This window comes from Carcharhinus amblyrhynchos, chromosome 25 (assembly GCF_965287045.1).
Source record: "Carcharhinus amblyrhynchos chromosome 25, sCarAmb.v2.hapA, whole genome shotgun sequence".
Taxonomy (NCBI): domain Eukaryota; kingdom Metazoa; phylum Chordata; class Chondrichthyes; order Carcharhiniformes; family Carcharhinidae; genus Carcharhinus; species Carcharhinus amblyrhynchos.
Genome location: NC_137348.1, coordinates 44,228,700 through 44,247,731, shown reverse-complemented (window position 1 = coordinate 44,247,731; position 19,032 = coordinate 44,228,700). Strand labels below are relative to the sequence as shown.

Below are 19,032 nucleotides of genomic sequence, written 5' to 3'. Positions count from 1 at the left end.
TAGGGAGAACCTGCTGCTTACAAAAGAACAGGCAGCACTGAACAAAGTGTGACAGGAAAGCAGAACAGACAGAGATTGTTGTCACTGCATGGAATGGCTAACCTCATCAAGAGCTTTATATTTTGATGGATTTGATAGGGTGGCTAGAGAGAGCTTTCCATTTAGAGACTAGACAGAAAACTAGTAATCATAATGACAAATAAATCATATTTAAAATAAATCAGGAGAAAATTCCTTCCTCAGTGGTGAGAATGTGGAACTCATTGCCCCAGGGAATAGATGCGGTGAATTGCTTAGTTTTCTACTTCTTTCCCCACCGTTTCACCCCCCCCTTCCAAACCCCCCCCCCCGCCCGTGTTTGAAAGGGTGACAGGCACGGAATAAAAACCCTGGCATTAAGTACGTGGGCTGAATAGGCTGTTTGTGTTATAGTGTGTTAGACCAGGTACTTCCAACAACTGGGTACATCCTGAGCTGTTTTATTAAAAAAAAGTATGCAGCAGTTTGGTGAAAATTCATTGCATGAAATAATTTTTAAAATTTTAAACATTAATGTGACCGTCACTGGTTAGGCCAGTATTTATTGTCCATCTCTAATTGCCCTTGTGAAGGTGGTAATGAACTGTCTTCCATAGTGATGTTAGGGAGGGTTAGTTTTGTAGAAGGCATTTTAAGAGCCATCTTTAATGATTTACATGGAAATACATCCAAAGTACAAATAGACAAAGCAATATTCAGTAAATGGTTGAACCCTTAGGAGTATTGACAGGCAGAGAGATTTGGGTGGAATGTTCACCAATTACTGAAAGTGGCAACGCAGGTGGAGAAGGTAGTCAAGAAAACTGTCTGCCTTCATCGCTCAGGGCATTCAACCTAAAAATTGGCAGGTTGTGCTGCGGGCATACAGAACGTCAGGCCTCATTTGGAATATTGTGGTTGCCTTACTACCAGAAGGATGTGAATGCTTTGGAGAGGGTATAGAAAAGGTTTAGGAGGATGTTGCCTGGTCTGGAGGATATTAGCTATGAGAAGAGGTTGAATAAACTCAGTTTGTTCTCACTGGAAAGACGGCGGTTGAGGAGTAACCTATTAGAGGTTTATAAGATTATGCGTGGCACTGAGAGTGGGTAATCAGATGCTCTTTCTGAGGGTAAAAAAGTCAAGTACCAGGGGACATAGGTTTAAGGTGCGTGGGGAAAAGTTGAGAGATGTGCAAGGCAAGTTTTTTTTTACACAGAGGGTGATGAATGTCTGGAATGTGCTGCCCAGGGAGTGGTGGGAGCAGATACGATAGTGGCATTTAAGGGGCAATGAGACAAATACAGTAATATGATGGGAATGGAAGGATATGGATCCGTAAGTGCGTAGTTTTAGTTTTGGCAGGCATCAAGATCAGTGCAGACTTGGAGGATCGAAGGGACTGTTCCTGTGCTGTACCTTTCTTTGTTTTTGTACCTGTATGCAGATTGTCACTGTAACATCTCTTCACATCATCCAGACGTGTCCCTGGTGCTATACACATGGAGCAGTTACTCCTTGGTTAGATAGACAGTATCCAATTTTGAAAACATTTATCTAATTGCAGGAATTGGCCAGTGCTGATCGCTGATGTCCACTGGGATTGGGAGGTTGCTGTTACTTTATGGCAGGAGGTCCAGAATAAATACTGGAAAGGTTCCCATGGCTATGCTTCAGATTACTTACAACTTATAACTTACAACTTGAAGGGAACTGCTTGATAGAGCAGACGCAGCACGGTTTCATTAAAGGGAAGTCGTGTCTGACAAATTTACTGGAGTTCTATGAGGATGTGTCTAGGGCGGTGGATAGAAGAGAGCCGGTGGATGTGGTCTTTCTGGATTTTCAGAAGGCGTTTGACAAAGTGCCTCACAAGAGGTTATTGCAGAAGGTCGAGGGACATGGAGTTGGGGGTAGGGTGTTAGCGTGGATAGAGGATTGGTTGTCAAATAGGAGACAGAAAGTGGGGGTCAACGGGTGCTATTCGGATTGGCGGATGGTGACTAGTGGAGTGCCCCAGGGGTCGGTGCTGGGGCCTCAGCTTTTTACCATTTATATAGATGATCTGGAGGAGGGAACCGAGTGTATGGTGTCGGAATTTGCTGATGACACCAAGATTGGGGGAACGGCAAATTGTGCGGAGGGTGTGGAGAGTCTGCAGAAGGATCTAGATAGGCTGGGCAAATGGGCCAGGAAATGGCAAATGGAATTTAATGTTGGCAAGTGTGAGGTGGTCCACTTTGGTAGGAATAATGGTAGGAAGGACTATTACTTACGTGGCGAAAAACTGCAGCAGGCGACGGTGCAGAGGGACCTCGGGGTCCTTGTGCATGAGTCGCAAAAACCCAGCTTGCAGGTGCAGCAGGTGGTCAGGAAGGTGAATGGGATGCTGGCCTTCATAGCGAGGGGGATTGAATATAAAAGTAGGGAGGTCTTGCTGCAGCTGTATAGGGCATTGGTGAGGCCGCAGCTGGAGTACTGTGTGCAGTTTTGGTCGCCGCACTTACGCAAGGATATTTTGGCCTTGGAGGGAGTGCAGAGGAGGTTTACTAGGCTGATACTGGAGTTGAGGGGGTTGAGCTATGAGGAGAGGCTGAATAAACTAGGCTTGTACTCGTTAGAGTTTAGAAGAATGAGGGGCGATCTCATTGAGATGTATAAGATGATGAATGGGATGGATAGGATAGAGGTGGAGAGACTCTTCCTGCTCAAAAAAGACAGTAGGACTAGGGGGCACAGCCTCAAGATAAAGGGGGGGCGGTTTAGAACGGAGTTGAGGAGGAACTTCTTCACTCAAAGGGTGGTGAATCTCTGGAATTCTCTGCCCGTTGAAGTGGTGGAGGCTGCCTCGCTAAATATTTTTAAGACGCGGGTTGATGGGTTTTTGATAAGAGAGGGGATTAAGGGTTATGGGGAGAGGGCGGGAAAGTGGAACTGAGCCACGACAGATCAGCCATGGTCTTATTGAATGGCGGGGCAGGCTCAAAGGGCTAGATGGCCTACTCCTGCTCCTATTTCTCATGTTCTTATGTTCTTATACTGGGACCTGAAATGTACCCAAAAAATCAGTGACACTGTAATTTTGATTTAATTTCGTTTAATCATTAGAGATTTGTACCAGTTACTGCTATATCTGAATAGTAAGGGACACAGCTCACAATATACAGCTCTGGTCATTCAGGCTGTGCATCTCTCTGCCAACCATTTCCGATCAGTCCTGGACAGTTTCTAATCAAAAGATGTAGTTCCTCATAAAGTAACGGAAATTTCCTTAAAAGTATTTATCTGCGACACTAAAGTTATGCGGGAAACAACTATGTACAAAATGCAGGAAGCCAACGCCACATATTCCTAGGGTCAAAGCTTCAAATCTCATAATTCCAAGGTTTAGACACTCAGGTTAATGGAGTATGTCTGGCCCATCAACTAGACACAACTGGGGAAAATAATTTCTGTTGTTTTCAATATCACCAGCAGAATCAAGGCGATATTGCCAGAGATCCTTCCCCCTTCCCCAGGGAGAGGACTGGGACCATGAACAACTCCCCCCACCAGCTATCACACTCCAACGAAAGGAATGCCATTCACTATACCCACTAAGATCACATTATTGACTACTGCAAATAAATGTCCAGACTTTTATTGATAATTATTTTAATAAGCAACTCAGAGCAAATGCAGCTCAATCCCAGTTCCACTCAGCAGCCTCTAGAATATAGCTCTCCGCTTCCTCCAAACTGCGTAGCACAACTGAAATCTGCACACCTAACACACACACACACACCATCAGTGCACCTACACGGAGCACCTTAACCTCTGCTCTCTTCTCCATCTTAATCTTTACTGGGTGCACTCACCAAAACCGATTCCTGATCCCAAGGCTCTGTTACAGAAACCACCGGTTATAACAGTCACAAATACTAAAGAGAAGGCATGAGCTTATCCCAACGCATTTTCCCTAAAAACCCCAGAAATCACCTACAAACATGCTCTGCATGTTTAAACATTTCTACATACTGTGTCTAATAACTAGTGGGTTTCTATAGTCAGCCATCCAGCTGAAAATTTGCAGATCCCCTTCTCGCCCTTCAATTAAATCAAATCTTCCGTCCATCCTGACAGGAGTCACAGTAAAACTCCACATGAAATGCTACTTTCCCTCAGCCATTTGTAATCTATCAGAAAATGGTCACCGTGACTGCCCACAAATTGACAGTCTGTGTGGGAGGTGCCAAATCAGACACTCGGGTCAGCAACTGGACTCAACATGAACCGTGGTTTGAGGTATAGGCAGCCAGGCGCTACATCAAGACAGATAGAACAATGGCAATCCGCTTACACAAAAGACCAAACACTGCCTGGCCACTGGGAAATTAACCTAGTTCAGGAGATTCTTCTCAACACAGCAACAACACACTGGCACTTCTGAGCCTTCCACAGTTACAGGTTCATGATATTCTGCCAAACAGGAACATCATATCCTTATCCAATGGGAAATTCTGGATGGTTCTCTTATTAAACATGAATTGAGTTATATTAATTTAAGGAATTTATTTTCCTCACAAAACTCAGTGACTCGGGGCGTGAGTTTAAAGTGATTGGTGGAAAGATTAGAGGGAAGTGAGGAAAATGTTTTCACCTGGAGGGTGTGGGGGTCTGGAACTCACTGGAACTCTGGAGGAGAGGCAGAAACCCTCAACTCACTAAAAAGGAGTCTGGATTTGCATCTCAAGTGCCCGAAACTGCAAATACTGGAAAGTGGATTAGGCTGATTGGCTCATCTTTCAACTGGGATAGAAACGATGGGCAGAACGGCTTCTCCATGATGTAAACTTTCTCTAATTCTATTCCACGAAGGTAAGTCTCCAGAATCAGAACAATTCTTTCCTAGTATTTACCATTCACCAATCTCAATATCTACAACTAAAGATTACCTGGCAATGTCTGCTCTAACACATTCTCAATTCCTCAGCCAATAATAGCACACAAGCCCAAACATACACAGTAATAACAAACTGGTCACATTCAACACTTGTCCTCTTTTACCATCAATAATGTTTCTGCTCAATCACTTCAGGATATTGTAGAGATTTAGAGATTGCAGAACAGTGAGTCCTCTGGGCAGACTGGAGAAGCTCACCCCCTCCGAGCCCTCACAGTACGGGCTGCTGTTATTTTGGTTTTATACTTCCAGACTCAAGTCCTGAGCCACCCAGAGACATTAGAAACCACCGCGGAAGTCTGTACGCACACAACTCCATTTCAACTCTGCTGCAAACTACTCCTGTGTAAAATTTATAAATTATTATATATTGCTTATATTTGTTAGATGTGGGTAAATTAACACAACCTATATTACACAATATCCTGTGTATGGAATTTTGAATACCGCTGACTCAAGCTTTGGAATTCTAACGCACTGTCCAGACTGGGTACGATCTGATGGATTTTGGGATTCAGTATCTGTTGGTTACCACACCTGTCTCTCTTTTAGAATGGGTCACCTCCACGGTGACATTGTCACTTTGGGAAGGGGAGCTAAAGGCTCAGGGTTTGAGAGTACTACCTCGTATTGTCCTGTGAATGGATGAAAAAGACTTGTAAAAAACAGAGATCAAGCTGTTACAGTCTATGGGGGGAGCGAGTGACAGATTGCTGCCACTGTGAGTGCTCTGCTGGATTAAGCATGCAATGCACAAACTGTTTAAGGTTATGTTATGCAGTATTGGAGGCAGCACATTGTTGCAGTGGGGATTTGTCATTGCAGGGACTGTGGTCTCTTCCAGGGTAACTACAGCTCAAGAGGGCTGGAGGGTTGGAAATAGGGGCAACAACAACAGCTGCTCTGCCTCTCCCCCACGGAACTTCACGTTCCCATTAGCCGAGCTCGAATAGACTGAAGCTGCAGGCAGGCAGACCCGTCCTCCTTCACACTCAGTGTGAGGGTAGCGTTCTGCCACTAACTCTGGCTTATCTCAGCAAGGTGGAGATGAGTACATCCACTGTACCTCATCTCAAGCTGCGATTCTACTGCTGGCAGGCACTCCTCTGACAAACACAGCATGTGATGGTGGCCACATTGTAAACCAACAAGATATTTCTACTGCTGTTACTCTGCATTTAACCAGAAGCTGATTCCACACCGAGCGCACAGGCCCTGCTGTGTGCAGGGAGATAGAAACTGCACAATGTGAGTCGGTGCTCTGTGAAATGCCCAGAGTTCAGCAATCCACTTCCACTGGCCATTCCACAAAGCAACAACTCCCAGGCTGATTAGTGGTTGGTTACAGGTCAGTTAAATCCACAATAGCTTTGATGTAAATGCAGTCTTCTCGGGAGTAATTATTCTTGCTGTCCAATTTGCTGAGTGGGCAGAACAGCGGGCATCCACTGGCAATGTTCATCTCACTGACTGGTCTCTGGAATGATGAGGAGTTGACGTCTGGTCTGAATGCGTCCAGGATGTGTTCCCGGTTAGTCTGATCCATCAGCATGAGGGTGACCTGGGAGGAAAGGCAGGAGAAAATCACAGCAGCTGAGAAGATTCTGGGGCCCAGACAGCGTGTGGAACGTAATCACCCCAGCAGTAAATGAGCACACGGCAACATCTCATCAATAATACCCAGATCGTGGAATCTTTCCTCAGTTTGGTTCCAGGAATTCCACCAATCGTTAAAACTCCCAGGACCAGCTAATTTCCCACCCCCAAGCCGACCCCTCCCCCACCCCCGCCCAACAACCGACCTCTCCCTCACCCCCAAACCGATCCCTCCCCCACCCCACAACCGATCCCCCTCCACCCCAGGGGTACCAGGAGCTGACTGCATTCTGCCCTCGCCCCATTGCCAGTACAATCCCTCTGCACCATAGACAGACTGCACGTGCCCCAGTCTATCGGGTTCACTGTGATCCTGTTAGCCAGGATCAGGGCTACTAAACCCAGCTTAATCTGCAATAACCTGAACAGCTCTCCCCATCACTGTCAGGGCTCCCCACACTCTGGAAGTGAGAAGAGAAACTCACCTTTTGTTTAAAAGGCCACTTCAATAAACTATCGTAGTTTCCTTTCATAATGACAAAGAAGAGGGACATGTGAGTTCCGCGGCCCACACCATCACCATTCAGGTAGACACGGAGACACATCTTGTATCCATATTTGCTGGTGTAGAAAGCTGAACCATTCAAAACAAAGCTGTTAGAATCAAACCGGGTACCAGGCACAGCGAGACAATAAAAGCAAACAACACAGGGCAGCCGATGACGTTCTCACTCCAGGGCCAGCCACCCGTGAACACAGATAAGGTGCAGTCAGGCAGGCCAAACCATCCCTCCACTGCTCGCTGTCTGGATCTGCTCCTGGCCATGTCCAGCAGCAGATCCCAAACAGGTTCTCCAATCCCCCTTCACACTGGGTGGCCAAAGATCAGGAGTGTGGGGCTGAAGTGTGAGGAGCAGCTTCCTCAGACAATCAAAAAGGAGCTACAACCTGGCCCAAAGCCTATATACAAATATACAGCTCAGACTCCACAGGCAGCAACGGAATGGGTGACCAAGGGAGAGCAAGAGAGATAGGCAGGCAGTGCAGGAATCTCCAATTCCCCTGAAAACCAAGTAGACTGGTTTGGATACTGTTGAGAAGAATTGCCCCTCAGAGAATAACAGCAGCACCTCAGTTAGCTCTGTGGCAGAGGGGAGGAGTAGAGCCATAGGAATGCAATAATCATCAGGCAGTTAATTGTGAAGGGCATGTCGCCTCCCTGATGCTCGGATCAAGGATACCTTAGAGCAACTACAGGACATTGTTGGAGGGGTGGGTGCAGACTGGATTTGGAGGAGATGGGGCCTGTACACACTGGATAGGTTACACCCAGGCAGGATCAGGACTGTGGGGACAGGACTTGCTAGAGCGGTTGGGGAGGGTTTATCATAGAAACCCTACAGTGCAGAAAGAGGCCCTTCAGCCCATCGAGTCTGCAATGGCCACAATCCCATCCAGACCCTATCCCCATAACCCTACATATTTACCCACTAATCCCTCTAACCTACACATCTCAGGACACTAAGGCAATTTTAGCGCAGCCAATCAACCTAACCTGCACATCTTTGGAGTGTGGGAGGAAACCGGAGCACCCGGAGGAAACCCACGCAGACATGAGGAGAATGTGCAAACTCCACATAAACAGTGACCCAAGCAGGGAATTGAACCCAGGTCCCTGGAGCTGTGAAGCAGCAGTGCTAACCACTGTGCTACTGTGCCGCCCATAACTTAGTTTAAACTAATATGGTAAATGGATGGGAACTTTACAAGGATTCACAGCAGAGAGAATTAAGAACAAGAGAAAAAGACAGTAAGGAGAATGAGGAGTGATAGGCAAAGGAATCCAGGGCCAGAGTCAGATAAGGACTGAGTAAAAAATAGTAGGAATGGAACAGGGGCTAGCCTTTAAGTTTTGTACTTGAATGCTCAGAGCATGTGAAACAAAATGGATGAATTACTTGGGCGTATAGATGAAAAGGGGTATAAGATATAGTTAGCATTACAGAGACATGGCTCCAAGGTGACAAAGATGGGGACTAAATATTGAGGGTTATTCAGTGTTTGGGAAGGACAGATAGAAAGGAAAAGGTTGTGTTGTTAATTAAAGATGATATTGATACAATATTGAGGAAAGATATTAGCACAGCTGATGTGGTATCTGTATGTGTCAAGTTAAGAACCAACAAGAGGCAAAAAAGTCACCAAATGTACATTTCTGATTTCTTGCCTAATGCTATTCCCAATATTACTACACATGATAAAGGAACATCTGTGATTATGGATGACTTGAATCTGCATATAGATTGGGAGAGTCACAGTACAATAGGGGAGGAATTTCTGGTGCACTTATAGGATGGTTTTCTGGACCAATACATTGTGGAACTAAAAAGGGTGCAGGTCATCTTGGACTGGGTATTGTGCAATGAGAAAGAATTAGTTGGTAATCTAGTTGAAAGAGAACCCTTGGGGATGAACAAAGAACAAAGAACAAGATCAGCCCGGGAAACAGGCCCTTCAGCCCAGCCAGTCCACCTCTCTACCCACGGCCCCTGTCTAATGTTTTATGGCCATCCAGATTGAGGGAAACTGATTTAGGGACAATTTATTCCTGCCAATCAGCCTAACAGCACATCTTTGGGGTGTGGGAGGAAACCGGAGCACCCGGAGAAAACCCACGCAAGCACGGGGAGAATGCGCAAACTCCCACAGACACCAGCATGTGTGTGTGTCTGCACAGCAATCAGTGATAGTCACTGAGCTGTCGTCTTGCCCAGTATCTGGTCCAGTTTAGACACACACTAACGACATGAAGCACTAGGCCAATCTCGAACAACCAAGAGCAGCCCCAGTACGACCCATCGCCTGTATGCCCCTCGTTGGACACGAGGTGGACCGACTTAAAACCTGAGTTTTATAGTCAGCTATAATATGAGTAGCTATAATATGATAGAATTATCTCTAAAGGTGGATAGTGATATGGGTATCTAACCCCGTGCTGTACCTGTCCTGGGAGTGTTTGATGGGGACAGTGTAGAGGGAGCTTTACTCTGTATCTAACCCCGTGTTGTACCTGTCCTGGGAGTGTTTGATGGGGGACAGTGTAGAGGGAGCTTTACTCTGTATCTAACCCCGTGCTGTACCTGTCCTGGGAGTGTTTGATGGGGACAGTGTAGAGGGAGCTTTACTCTGTATCTAACCCCGTGCTGTACCTGTCCTGGGAGTGTTTGATGGGGGACAGTGTAGAGGGAGCTTTACTCTGTATCCAACCCCGTGCTGTACCTGTCCTGGGAGTGTTTGATGGGGGACAGTGTAGAGGGAGCTTTACTCTGTATCCAACCCCGTGCTGTACCAGTCTGTTACAGCCCTTCCCCACTCTTTACAGACTCTGCACGATTACACTTTCCTCTCACTTCTCCTCCCAGCTTCCCCACTGTATGCCCTATAAACACTGCTCCTTTGGGTTTTGCAGCATTTTTGTAATGGGAAAATTGCCACCTCAGTTTTCATTTTCCAGTTCAGAGATCCTTTCTCATATAATCAGTTAGGAGTAAAATTATTTAAGCAAGCACATTCCTCCATTCAGAGGAAACCCATGCGAGTGATGTGGGACTAACCTGGGGAGAATATGGCGGGTGACCGCTGCGATTTGGCATCCTGCCGCCTTCTACTGAAATCTGATATTTTCCAAATAAAGATTCCATTGTCAGTGCTGAACTCCAGCGCGTGAAGTTTCAGCTCCAGCTCGGCAATGGCCAGATCCTTCAGGGCAGTGGCACGCTCCATCTGACGTACCTGAAGCACAGCAGCAAGTTCAAATATGGACAGGCAGAGCAGTTCAAAAATATTATTCAAAGGGCCAGAGTCAGAAGTGACCCAGCAGTGGCAGTAAGGTTCAGCAGAACAACTTTAAACCCCAATAAGAGGGACAGAAAAATGTATCACATCTAGAGTTCTGCATCATACCCTTCAAAATGTGCAAGGAGAAAGTATTTTGAGCTGTATAACACTGGGGTACAGTACGGGTGGGGACGGGTCTGTCGCTGTATAACACTGGGGTACAGTACTGGTGGGGACGGGTCTGTCTCTGTATAACACTGGGGTACAGTACGGGTGGGGACGGGTCTGTCGCTGTATAACACTGGGGTACAGTACTGGTGGGGACGGGTCTGTCACTGTATAACACTGGGGTACAGTACTGGTGGGGACGGGTCTGTCGCTGTATAACACTGGGGTACAGTACTGGTGGGGACGGGTCTGTCTCTGTATAACACTGGGGTACAGTACTGGTGGGGACGGGTCTGTCGCTGTGTAACACTGGGGTACAGTACTGGTGGGGGACGGGTCTGTCACTGTATAACACTGGGGTACAGTACTGGTGGGGGACGGGTCTGTCACTGTATAACACTGGGGTACAGTACTGGTGGGGGACGGGTCTGTCACTGTATAACACTGGGGTACAGTACTGGTGGGGACGGGTCTGTCACTGTATAACACTGGGGTACAGTACTGGTGGGGACGGGTCTGTCGCTGTATAACACTGGGGTACAGTACTGGCGGGGACGGGTCTGTCGCTGTATAACACTGGGGTACAGTACTGGCGGGGACGGGTCTGTCACTGTATAACACTGGGGTACAGTACTGGCGGGGACGGGTCTGTCTCTGTATAACACTGGGGTACAGTACTGGTGGGGACGGGTCTGTCACTGTATAACACTGGGGTACAGTACTGGTGGGGACGGGTCTGTCGCTGTATAACACAAAAGGAGTTCGGGAAAGGTTCGCTCGACTGATAGCTTGCACTGCTCCATTTCAGCTATCTTTTGGGGACAGGCTGGGATGTACCCATTCGGGTTTAGAAGATAGCCTGTGATCTCGTTGAATCATAGGAACCACAGTGCAAAAGGAGGCCATTTGGCCCATCCAGCCTGCATCAACAACAATCCCACCATCCCTGTACCCCCACATATTTACCCTCCTAGTCCCCCTGACACTAAGGGGCAATTTAGCACGGCCAATCAAGCTAACCCATGCATCTTTAAACTGTGGGAGGAAACCCACGCAGACACAGGGAGAATGTGCAAACTCCACACCTGAGGCCGGAACTGAACCTGGGTCCCTGGATCTGTGAGGCAGCAGTGCTAACCACTGTGCCACCCACCACGAAACATGCAAAATTCTGAGGGGACTTAACAGAATGGACTCTGAGATGATGTTTCTCCTTGCGGGAGAGTATAGAACAGGGGACAGAGACCATTTAAAGATAAGGGGTCATGCATTTAAGGAGTTGAGAACAATCTTCTTTCTCAGTGGGTGATCAGTCCACAGAATTCTCTTCCCCAGGGTGCAGAGGAGGTCACAGCATTGAATATTTTTAATGCCAAGTTTAATAAATTCTTTATTAAGTAGGGAATCAAAGATATTGGGGTAGACGGAATGTGAAATTGATATTATTGAATGGCGAAGTGAGCAGAGGGACAAGCTCCTGATTCCAATGTTTGTGTGGTGGGTCACTGCACTTACTACCTGATTGCACTTGTCGCAATGTGAGCCAACTCTCAAAACGGAAAACTTCACAAGCAACCACAATTATTTTCTATTTGTATTTTACTACAAGAATGTGTCTACTGAAGTCAGCAGCCGCAAAATCCAGTGGCACTTCTGAAGATTTTAAATATTAAATTAAAACATTTATTAATTAAAGAAAATGTAAATGTGCAAAATTACATTTACACAATTAATATTAATTCTACAGAACATTCCCCTGAAAGATTCTTACTTCATTAAATTCACCCCTTTTGCCAGCAGTCCTGACAGATACTTAATCTATAACAATACCAGTAATATTACCTCAAGGCACAACCCACTGCAGCTGGAGGAAAGATATTTCACAGAGCTTTTCTCTCTTACTCAGCTGTAGAAAAACAAGGCTTTTATCAAAAGCCTGTTTTCTGGAACAACCAGACACTTCTGGGGTGACTGAAGGCTGCTCACATCACTTTTCCACACAGCACTCTCATTAGGACATCTTCCACGGTCACACCTCAACACATCTCAAAATCTCTCTTTAAATATGTTTTTTCCTCTTTCATATTTTCCCATTGTCCTTGAACTTCTTTGAAATTCACCTTTCCCAGGGTATTAAATCTTTTATGTTCTCCTTATGGCTACTACTTCCGGGTAAAATGCTGAAAAACTCTGCCTCATTCAGTTATGACCTTACCCAGTTTAAACCCCTTTTTACTTTGAAATTTATCAGTGGATTTCAACAAATTTTTTTTATCTACTAATGCAAATTTCTACCCATATCTTATTTACCTGAAGACCGTTCAATTGGCCCTATTCACTTCAAATGCTTGCCTTTCACACCTAGCCCCTTTGAGGACACTCAGTTCACAGCTTAATTAGACACATGTACACAGTCCCTATAATCCTGCTTTACAGAATACTACAGCAGGCACTAAAATGGCAGTTAGTAATGAGCAATAAATGCTGGCCCATCCCAGTGATGCCCGTGTGGAGTCTCAGAGTTACACAGTGCAGAAAAGGCCCAAAATAACATTTTCTTCTCAAAGACTTGTAACCACCAGTTAGGCAATGGAGGGATTTGTTTCTGGGCTGTGAAAGATTATTTTAGGATCCTGCATGCATGACGTGATGCACCATTGGTCAAAGAGGTGCAAGGCTTGGCCATTCATTCAATGGCCTTTGCTCCATCATGTTATGAAATCTTTTTCTAATGTCAAAATGTGACCTTAGAGCAGCTGCTGAGGCACGCACAGGAGCAATAACAACGTGTGTGAGAAAGTGGCGGGAAGAGTCAGCAAGTAGCCCCACACCACAGCAGCTACCTTCAAAGGTTGCACGCTGCTCAGAGACCGGCTTTCGCAGGGATACTTGTGAGATTTACTCACCTTTGTTTGTAAAGCTTCAATCTTCTCCTGGTCCAATTTGTGTTGCTGTTCGTAAGCTGTCATGCTCACCGAGGCTCGCTCCACCTCACGATTCAGAACACAAACAATGTTTTCAAACGTTTCCGTTTTGTGTTTAAGAGTTCCACATCGCTTTTGCACGTCTTCTAATTTTTCCGCCAGCAGCAGCTTTCCCAGGTCCTCGGGCGAGGAAGAGCCCTGCTGTCTGAGAGACATTGACTGGAATGGTCCCAGTGTCCCCTCCATTTCTCGAATGGATGTGAACAGTTGGTTTACTTTAGCACTGGTCTGCTGCAGGTTCAGAGGCTGCAAGCTTTCCACTGCTGTCTTGATGCCTAAAACATGTTGGAGCACCAACTGCAGGTGATCCACAACACACTGACTCTCGTGTTCAAGCAATTTTTCCTTCTCAACCTGGAATAAATCAATTGAAGAATTTATAAAGAATACATGACATACACACACGACAGCAAAGACATTCAGCACCTTCCGGCACACTCATGGACATCACATGACGAAGCCATGTGCCTGTAAGTTCAATACTGTGTCAACTTGGAACCAAATCCTGTTCCTCCAAACTTACTCAGCAACTGGAGCCTAGAGTCTGTGTGGAGTTTGCACATTCTCCTCGTGTCTGCGTGGGTTTCCTCCCAAGTTCAAAGATGTGTGGGTTAGGTTGATTGGCCATGCTAAGAAATTGCCCCTCAGTGTCCAGGGATGTGTGGATTAGTGGGTATAATATGTAGGGATATGGGGGTAGGGCCTGGGTGGGATTGTGTTCAGTGCAGACTCGATGGGCCGAAGGGCCTCTTTCTGCACTGTAGGATTCGATGCTAGTGTTTGTTTTCAATTAACCACACTGACAGGTTGCTAGCATCGTGCAGCTGACCCCACCTGAAGTCAGAGCTGATATTTAGGAAGGACTATCCTTATAGGCAGTAATATCATCATGTCAAACTGTGTAGTTATCGTCTGCAGCTGAAGTGAGAGGATGTCAACTTCCAGCCCCACAGAAACAGCTGGATTAGAGGGAGTTCCACTGCAGCAGCCCGATAGCAACGGCAGACAGAGTGTTTTTCCACACTTTGCTCACGCATCTTTCTTTAAAGAGTTGAGATACAGATTTGATATCTGTACCAAACTGCAACCTGGGCCAATTCAAGCATCAAATATTTAACAGTCATACTGACTCTCCACAGATGATGCCAGACCTGCTGAGTATTTTCAGCATTCTCTATTTTTATACCAAATATTTAGGTACATGACAGACTCTTTTCACACTGCCTAAAAAATAACTTCACTGAGCACATTTCCCAAACCTGTTCTTCCTGTGGTTCCTCACAATGATTGACAGGAAGTTTCACGCTGAGACCCTGTTTAACAAATTAAATTGAACTCATTTCACACAGAAGCATCCAGGGAACGGATTGCTGCAAAAACTGCTTCATTTCATGCTTCAGCACAGGGAGAGTGTCCAGTCTGGCCGACATGTAACTCCAGTCCCATCCCGCAAATCAACTAGGAATGGGCACTCGATGTGGCCTCATCCAGGTCACCACTTCTCCAGAACAAAGCATAAAGAGGGAGCTTTCCTCCGGACTATAATTATAATACAAGCTGAGCTGAGGGGTGAAAAGCTGGACACAGACACGCACACGCACGCGCACACACACACACACACACGCACGCACGCGCACAGACGCGCGCACCCCTTTCTTCACTGGACAGTCTCTGGGTAATCTGCTCAGACAGTGTGACCCTCTGGTGAAAATGGATCAGAACAACTGATGCATCTAACACAAACACCTCACATCATTTGATCTGAACTATCACTGTATTCGGGATCTCATTCTTGTTTCCTGTGCCCCAGCCCTTTTTTTCAGAAAATGAGGAGTTAGGGGCTGTAATAAATATCGAATTCAGAGCAGCAGGGCAGACAGACGGAACAATAGATTGGTCAGTAAGGTGGCACAGTGGTTAGCACTGCTGCCTCACAGTGCCAGGGAGACGGGTTCAATTCCAGCTTCAGGTCACTGTCTGGGAGGAATCTGTACATCCTCCCCTTGTCTGCCTGGGTTTCCTCCGAGACACATGTACACAGTCCAGTTTCCTCCCACACTCCAAAGATGTGCTGGATAGGTAGATTAGCCATGGGAAATGTGTGGGCTTACGAGGGCCGGGACAAGATACTCTGTCAGAGAGTTATTGCAGACTCGATGGTATAAATAGAATCCCTACAGTGCAGAAGAGATTATGATTCTATGAATCCAACAAACCTTTGGGTGACATGATTCAATGATCAGTTCAAGTAACATCACTAAAGTTATTACCTGTATTATAGACCCATACAGAAACACTTTGTCACAGAATGCATTTTCACCCAAATGATTGCCCCTCCTGTTCTGAAGCTCGTTGGGGGTATCTGTGCTCCCCCTCCCCACTGACAACTCTTCCCTTTTGGGACCAGACAGGGAGTGCGTACAATCTGCTCATCACAATTCAGCCTTATTTTTGTATACTTGTACATACACTGACATACACCCATGTACATGTAAAAACACAGTAAGAAGTCTGATAACACCAGGTTAAAGTCCAACCAATTTATTTGATAGTAAACTCACAAGCTTTCGGGGTTTGCCCCTTCGTCAGGTGAATGGAAAGTTCTGGCCTCCATTCACGTGACAAAGAGGCAAACTCCGAAAGCTTGTGAGTCTACTATCAAATAAATTGGTTGGACTTTAACCTGGTGTTGTCAGACTTCTTACTGTGTTTACCCCAGTCCAACACCAGCATCTCCACATCATGACATGTAAAAACACGCAGACTCCTTCATGCACGAATGGACAATAAGCATAGTTCCCTCACCCAGGGCCACTGAGTACTGCAAACCCATTCAAAGCCACAAGCCCTGACCCGGGACAGAAAGAAAAAAAGCCTAAATCAGGATGAACATGCATGTATGTGAATGCCCAGAAGCTGCACTAACGTCACCAGCCCAGATAACACACTTATCCAACAAATCATCACAGAGGAATTTTATCTAAATGAATACAACTGAACAGGGAGCTGTGCTCTCTCTGGTGAGGCCTTAGATCCTTGTCAGGTTTATTTTTGTTCAATTATTTCTGTGTGTGTGTTAGATCAGTAATAAAACAAAAGTTCAGAGACAGAGACTGTACCAGACATTTTTCTGCTAATGGTATCAGCTAAATTGCAAATACAGAATCTTCGTAATCTCCAGGACAAACCTGTAATTACCAGATAGCTGAATGCAGATTACCATTAACCAGCAGCCAACAGTTTGCAAACTAATACAGCTCAGCAGCTAGCTGAGAGTGTGGGGTCTATGGGTGAGGGTCCCCGTCGGGGCGGGGGTCTCTCTCAGTGTCCCGGGATCTGCTGCTCCCCCTCTCCCCACCGCTGCTGCTGCACTTGCTGCTCCTTCTCCCACTTCTTGCTGTTGCCTCTCCCCTCTCCTCCTCCCCCCACCACTGCTGCCCCCCTCCTCCTCCTCCCCCCACCGCTGCTGCCCCCCTCCTCCTCCTCCCCCCACCGCTGCTCCTCCCCCTCTCCTCCTCCCCCCACCGCTGCTGCCCCCCTCCTCCTCCCCCCACCGCTGCTGCCCCCCTCCTCCTCCTCCCACCGCTGCTGCCCCCCTCCTCCTCCTCCTCCTCCCCCCACCGCTGCTCCTCCCCCTACCGCTGCTGCCCCCCTCCTCCTCCTCCCCCCACCGCTGCTGCTCCCCCTCTCTTCCTTCCCCCCACCGCTGCTACCCATCCCCTCCTCCTGCCCCCACCGCTGCTGCCCCCCCCTCCTCCTGCCCCCACCGCTGCTGCCCCCCCCTCCTCCTGCCCCCACCGCTGCTGCCCCCCCCCTCCTCCTGCCCCCACCGCTGCTGCCCCCCCCTCCTCCTGCCCCCACCACTGCTGCTCCTCTCCCTTCGCCCCTCCCTGTCAGAGCACCCCAGCTCCTGCAGGGTTTGTTCTGTTCCCCTTATCTGGAATTCACTGCAGCTATTGAAGAGATTAATCTTGAACCAGTCTCTACATTCCGATGTTGTGTAGATGTGTTCAGGATTATCTCCCTTTCACACCATACCAAAGAAAAGAAATGATCTCATTCTGACTCTTTGCTTCCTTTGATAGACCTGAAGGATGAACAAACAGCTTTCTGTAATGGACTTCAGCATTCATTGCATCAGCGTGGGAACAATGTCTTTTCGTTAATTCCCTCCCTCTTTCTCTCCACCTCTCCTGAAGGTGCTAACACTCGTCACCCTCGGACTGGTATTCTTTCAGTACCCCACCCATGCGATCATTTGTCAGGAGTTTCTCGAGTTGCTCACTGGGAATTACCCCACCGGGGGTATCAGTAGGAGATCCAATCCACACATGGTGTGGAATGACTGATTTATCCCTCTCCAGCCAAACGTCGCCACGCTGGTTTATAACAGCTAGCACGCACTGATCCAGACTCAACTCGCAGCTTCACCTCCTACCCTGACATAAACCACAAGAGCCCCTCGTGAGCTAACAATGAGCATCCTTCACTTCACCGGAGTCTGCTTCCCCTCAGTGGAGGAGAGTCCACTGATTCCAGACGTCCATCCATCTGTTCCCAACAAGCAGCTGGAAAACAGAGCGGCTAATCCCCAGCACCAAAAGCTAACATAATCTGCTATATCGATTGATTCACACACACCAGTCCAATTTACACAATAACATCAAGCTTCCTGTAGAACAAATGCCAGTTATGAGGAGAAGCATGGGAAACTGGTGTACTGCAACCTGGATTTAAAGTCAGACAATAACTTAAAGGGCACACACCAGCTAATCTGCAGAACAGAGATTTCCTGCTGCAAAAATAAACAGGGGGATGGGAACCTAAGGGGAAATTCAGAGAGGAGAAAAATTGGCAGTGAAAAGTAAAAAAGTATTAATGGATAAGGAGGATATATCGGAGAGTAGCATCAAGGCAGACAGAATACTTGACAGAGTTTGATAGGATTAGACTAGGCTATAGTAAGTCATTCGGTGGGGTCAGGAAATTTATAAAGCCTAAATCCAGATTAATGTCCATGTATGTGAATGTAAGGAGTGTGGTTAATAGGATTTGGTGAACTACAGGCACAGGGTGACAACTGGAACTATGGTATTATTGCTATCATACTCGGGGGGTGGTGCAGGAGTGGCAGTGTTGATCAAAGATGTTATTACTGGAGATAGAGGGATCAAGGGCAGAATCTCTCTGGTTAGAGGTAATGAATGAAAAAGGTGCAATAACATTGATCAGTGTGGTATACAAACCCCACTTAATAGAAGCGATATAGAAATTTGCAAAGAAATTACAGAGAGGTGCAGCAATTACAGAATACTTGTAGCGGGGGATTTCAATTAGCCAAATACTGGTGGAGATAAGAATAGCACAAAGGGACAAGAGGGGCAGGAATTCCAGGAGCGTGTGCAGCAAGCTCTGCCACACTATGATTCTGGACCAGTGAGAGAGTCACCATTGAACCTGGTCCTGGGACACAATCAGCCCAAGTGG

The 19,032-nt window shown here is 46.8% G+C and overlaps 1 protein-coding gene across 2 annotated transcripts in view; it reads right to left on the bottom strand.

Annotated features, from left to right (window-relative positions):
* Positions 1 to 556: 556 nt before the first annotated feature.
* Positions 557 to 19,032, bottom strand: part of traf2b (Tnf receptor-associated factor 2b) — an 81,318-nt gene continuing 62,842 nt past the window's right edge. For both annotated transcript variants that reach the window (XM_080211885.1, XM_080211886.1), the window contains exons 8-12: positions 13,468 to 13,899; positions 10,171 to 10,348; positions 7,042 to 7,190; positions 3,059 to 6,521; positions 557 to 1,713 (exon numbers count right to left, since the gene is read on the bottom strand). In XM_080211885.1, coding sequence (XP_080068011.1) covers positions 6,303 to 6,521; positions 7,042 to 7,190; positions 10,171 to 10,348; positions 13,468 to 13,899 — 978 coding nt within the window. In that variant the 3' untranslated portion in view covers positions 557 to 1,713; positions 3,059 to 6,302. The remainder of the gene's footprint in view (positions 1,714 to 3,058; positions 6,522 to 7,041; positions 7,191 to 10,170; positions 10,349 to 13,467; positions 13,900 to 19,032) is intronic.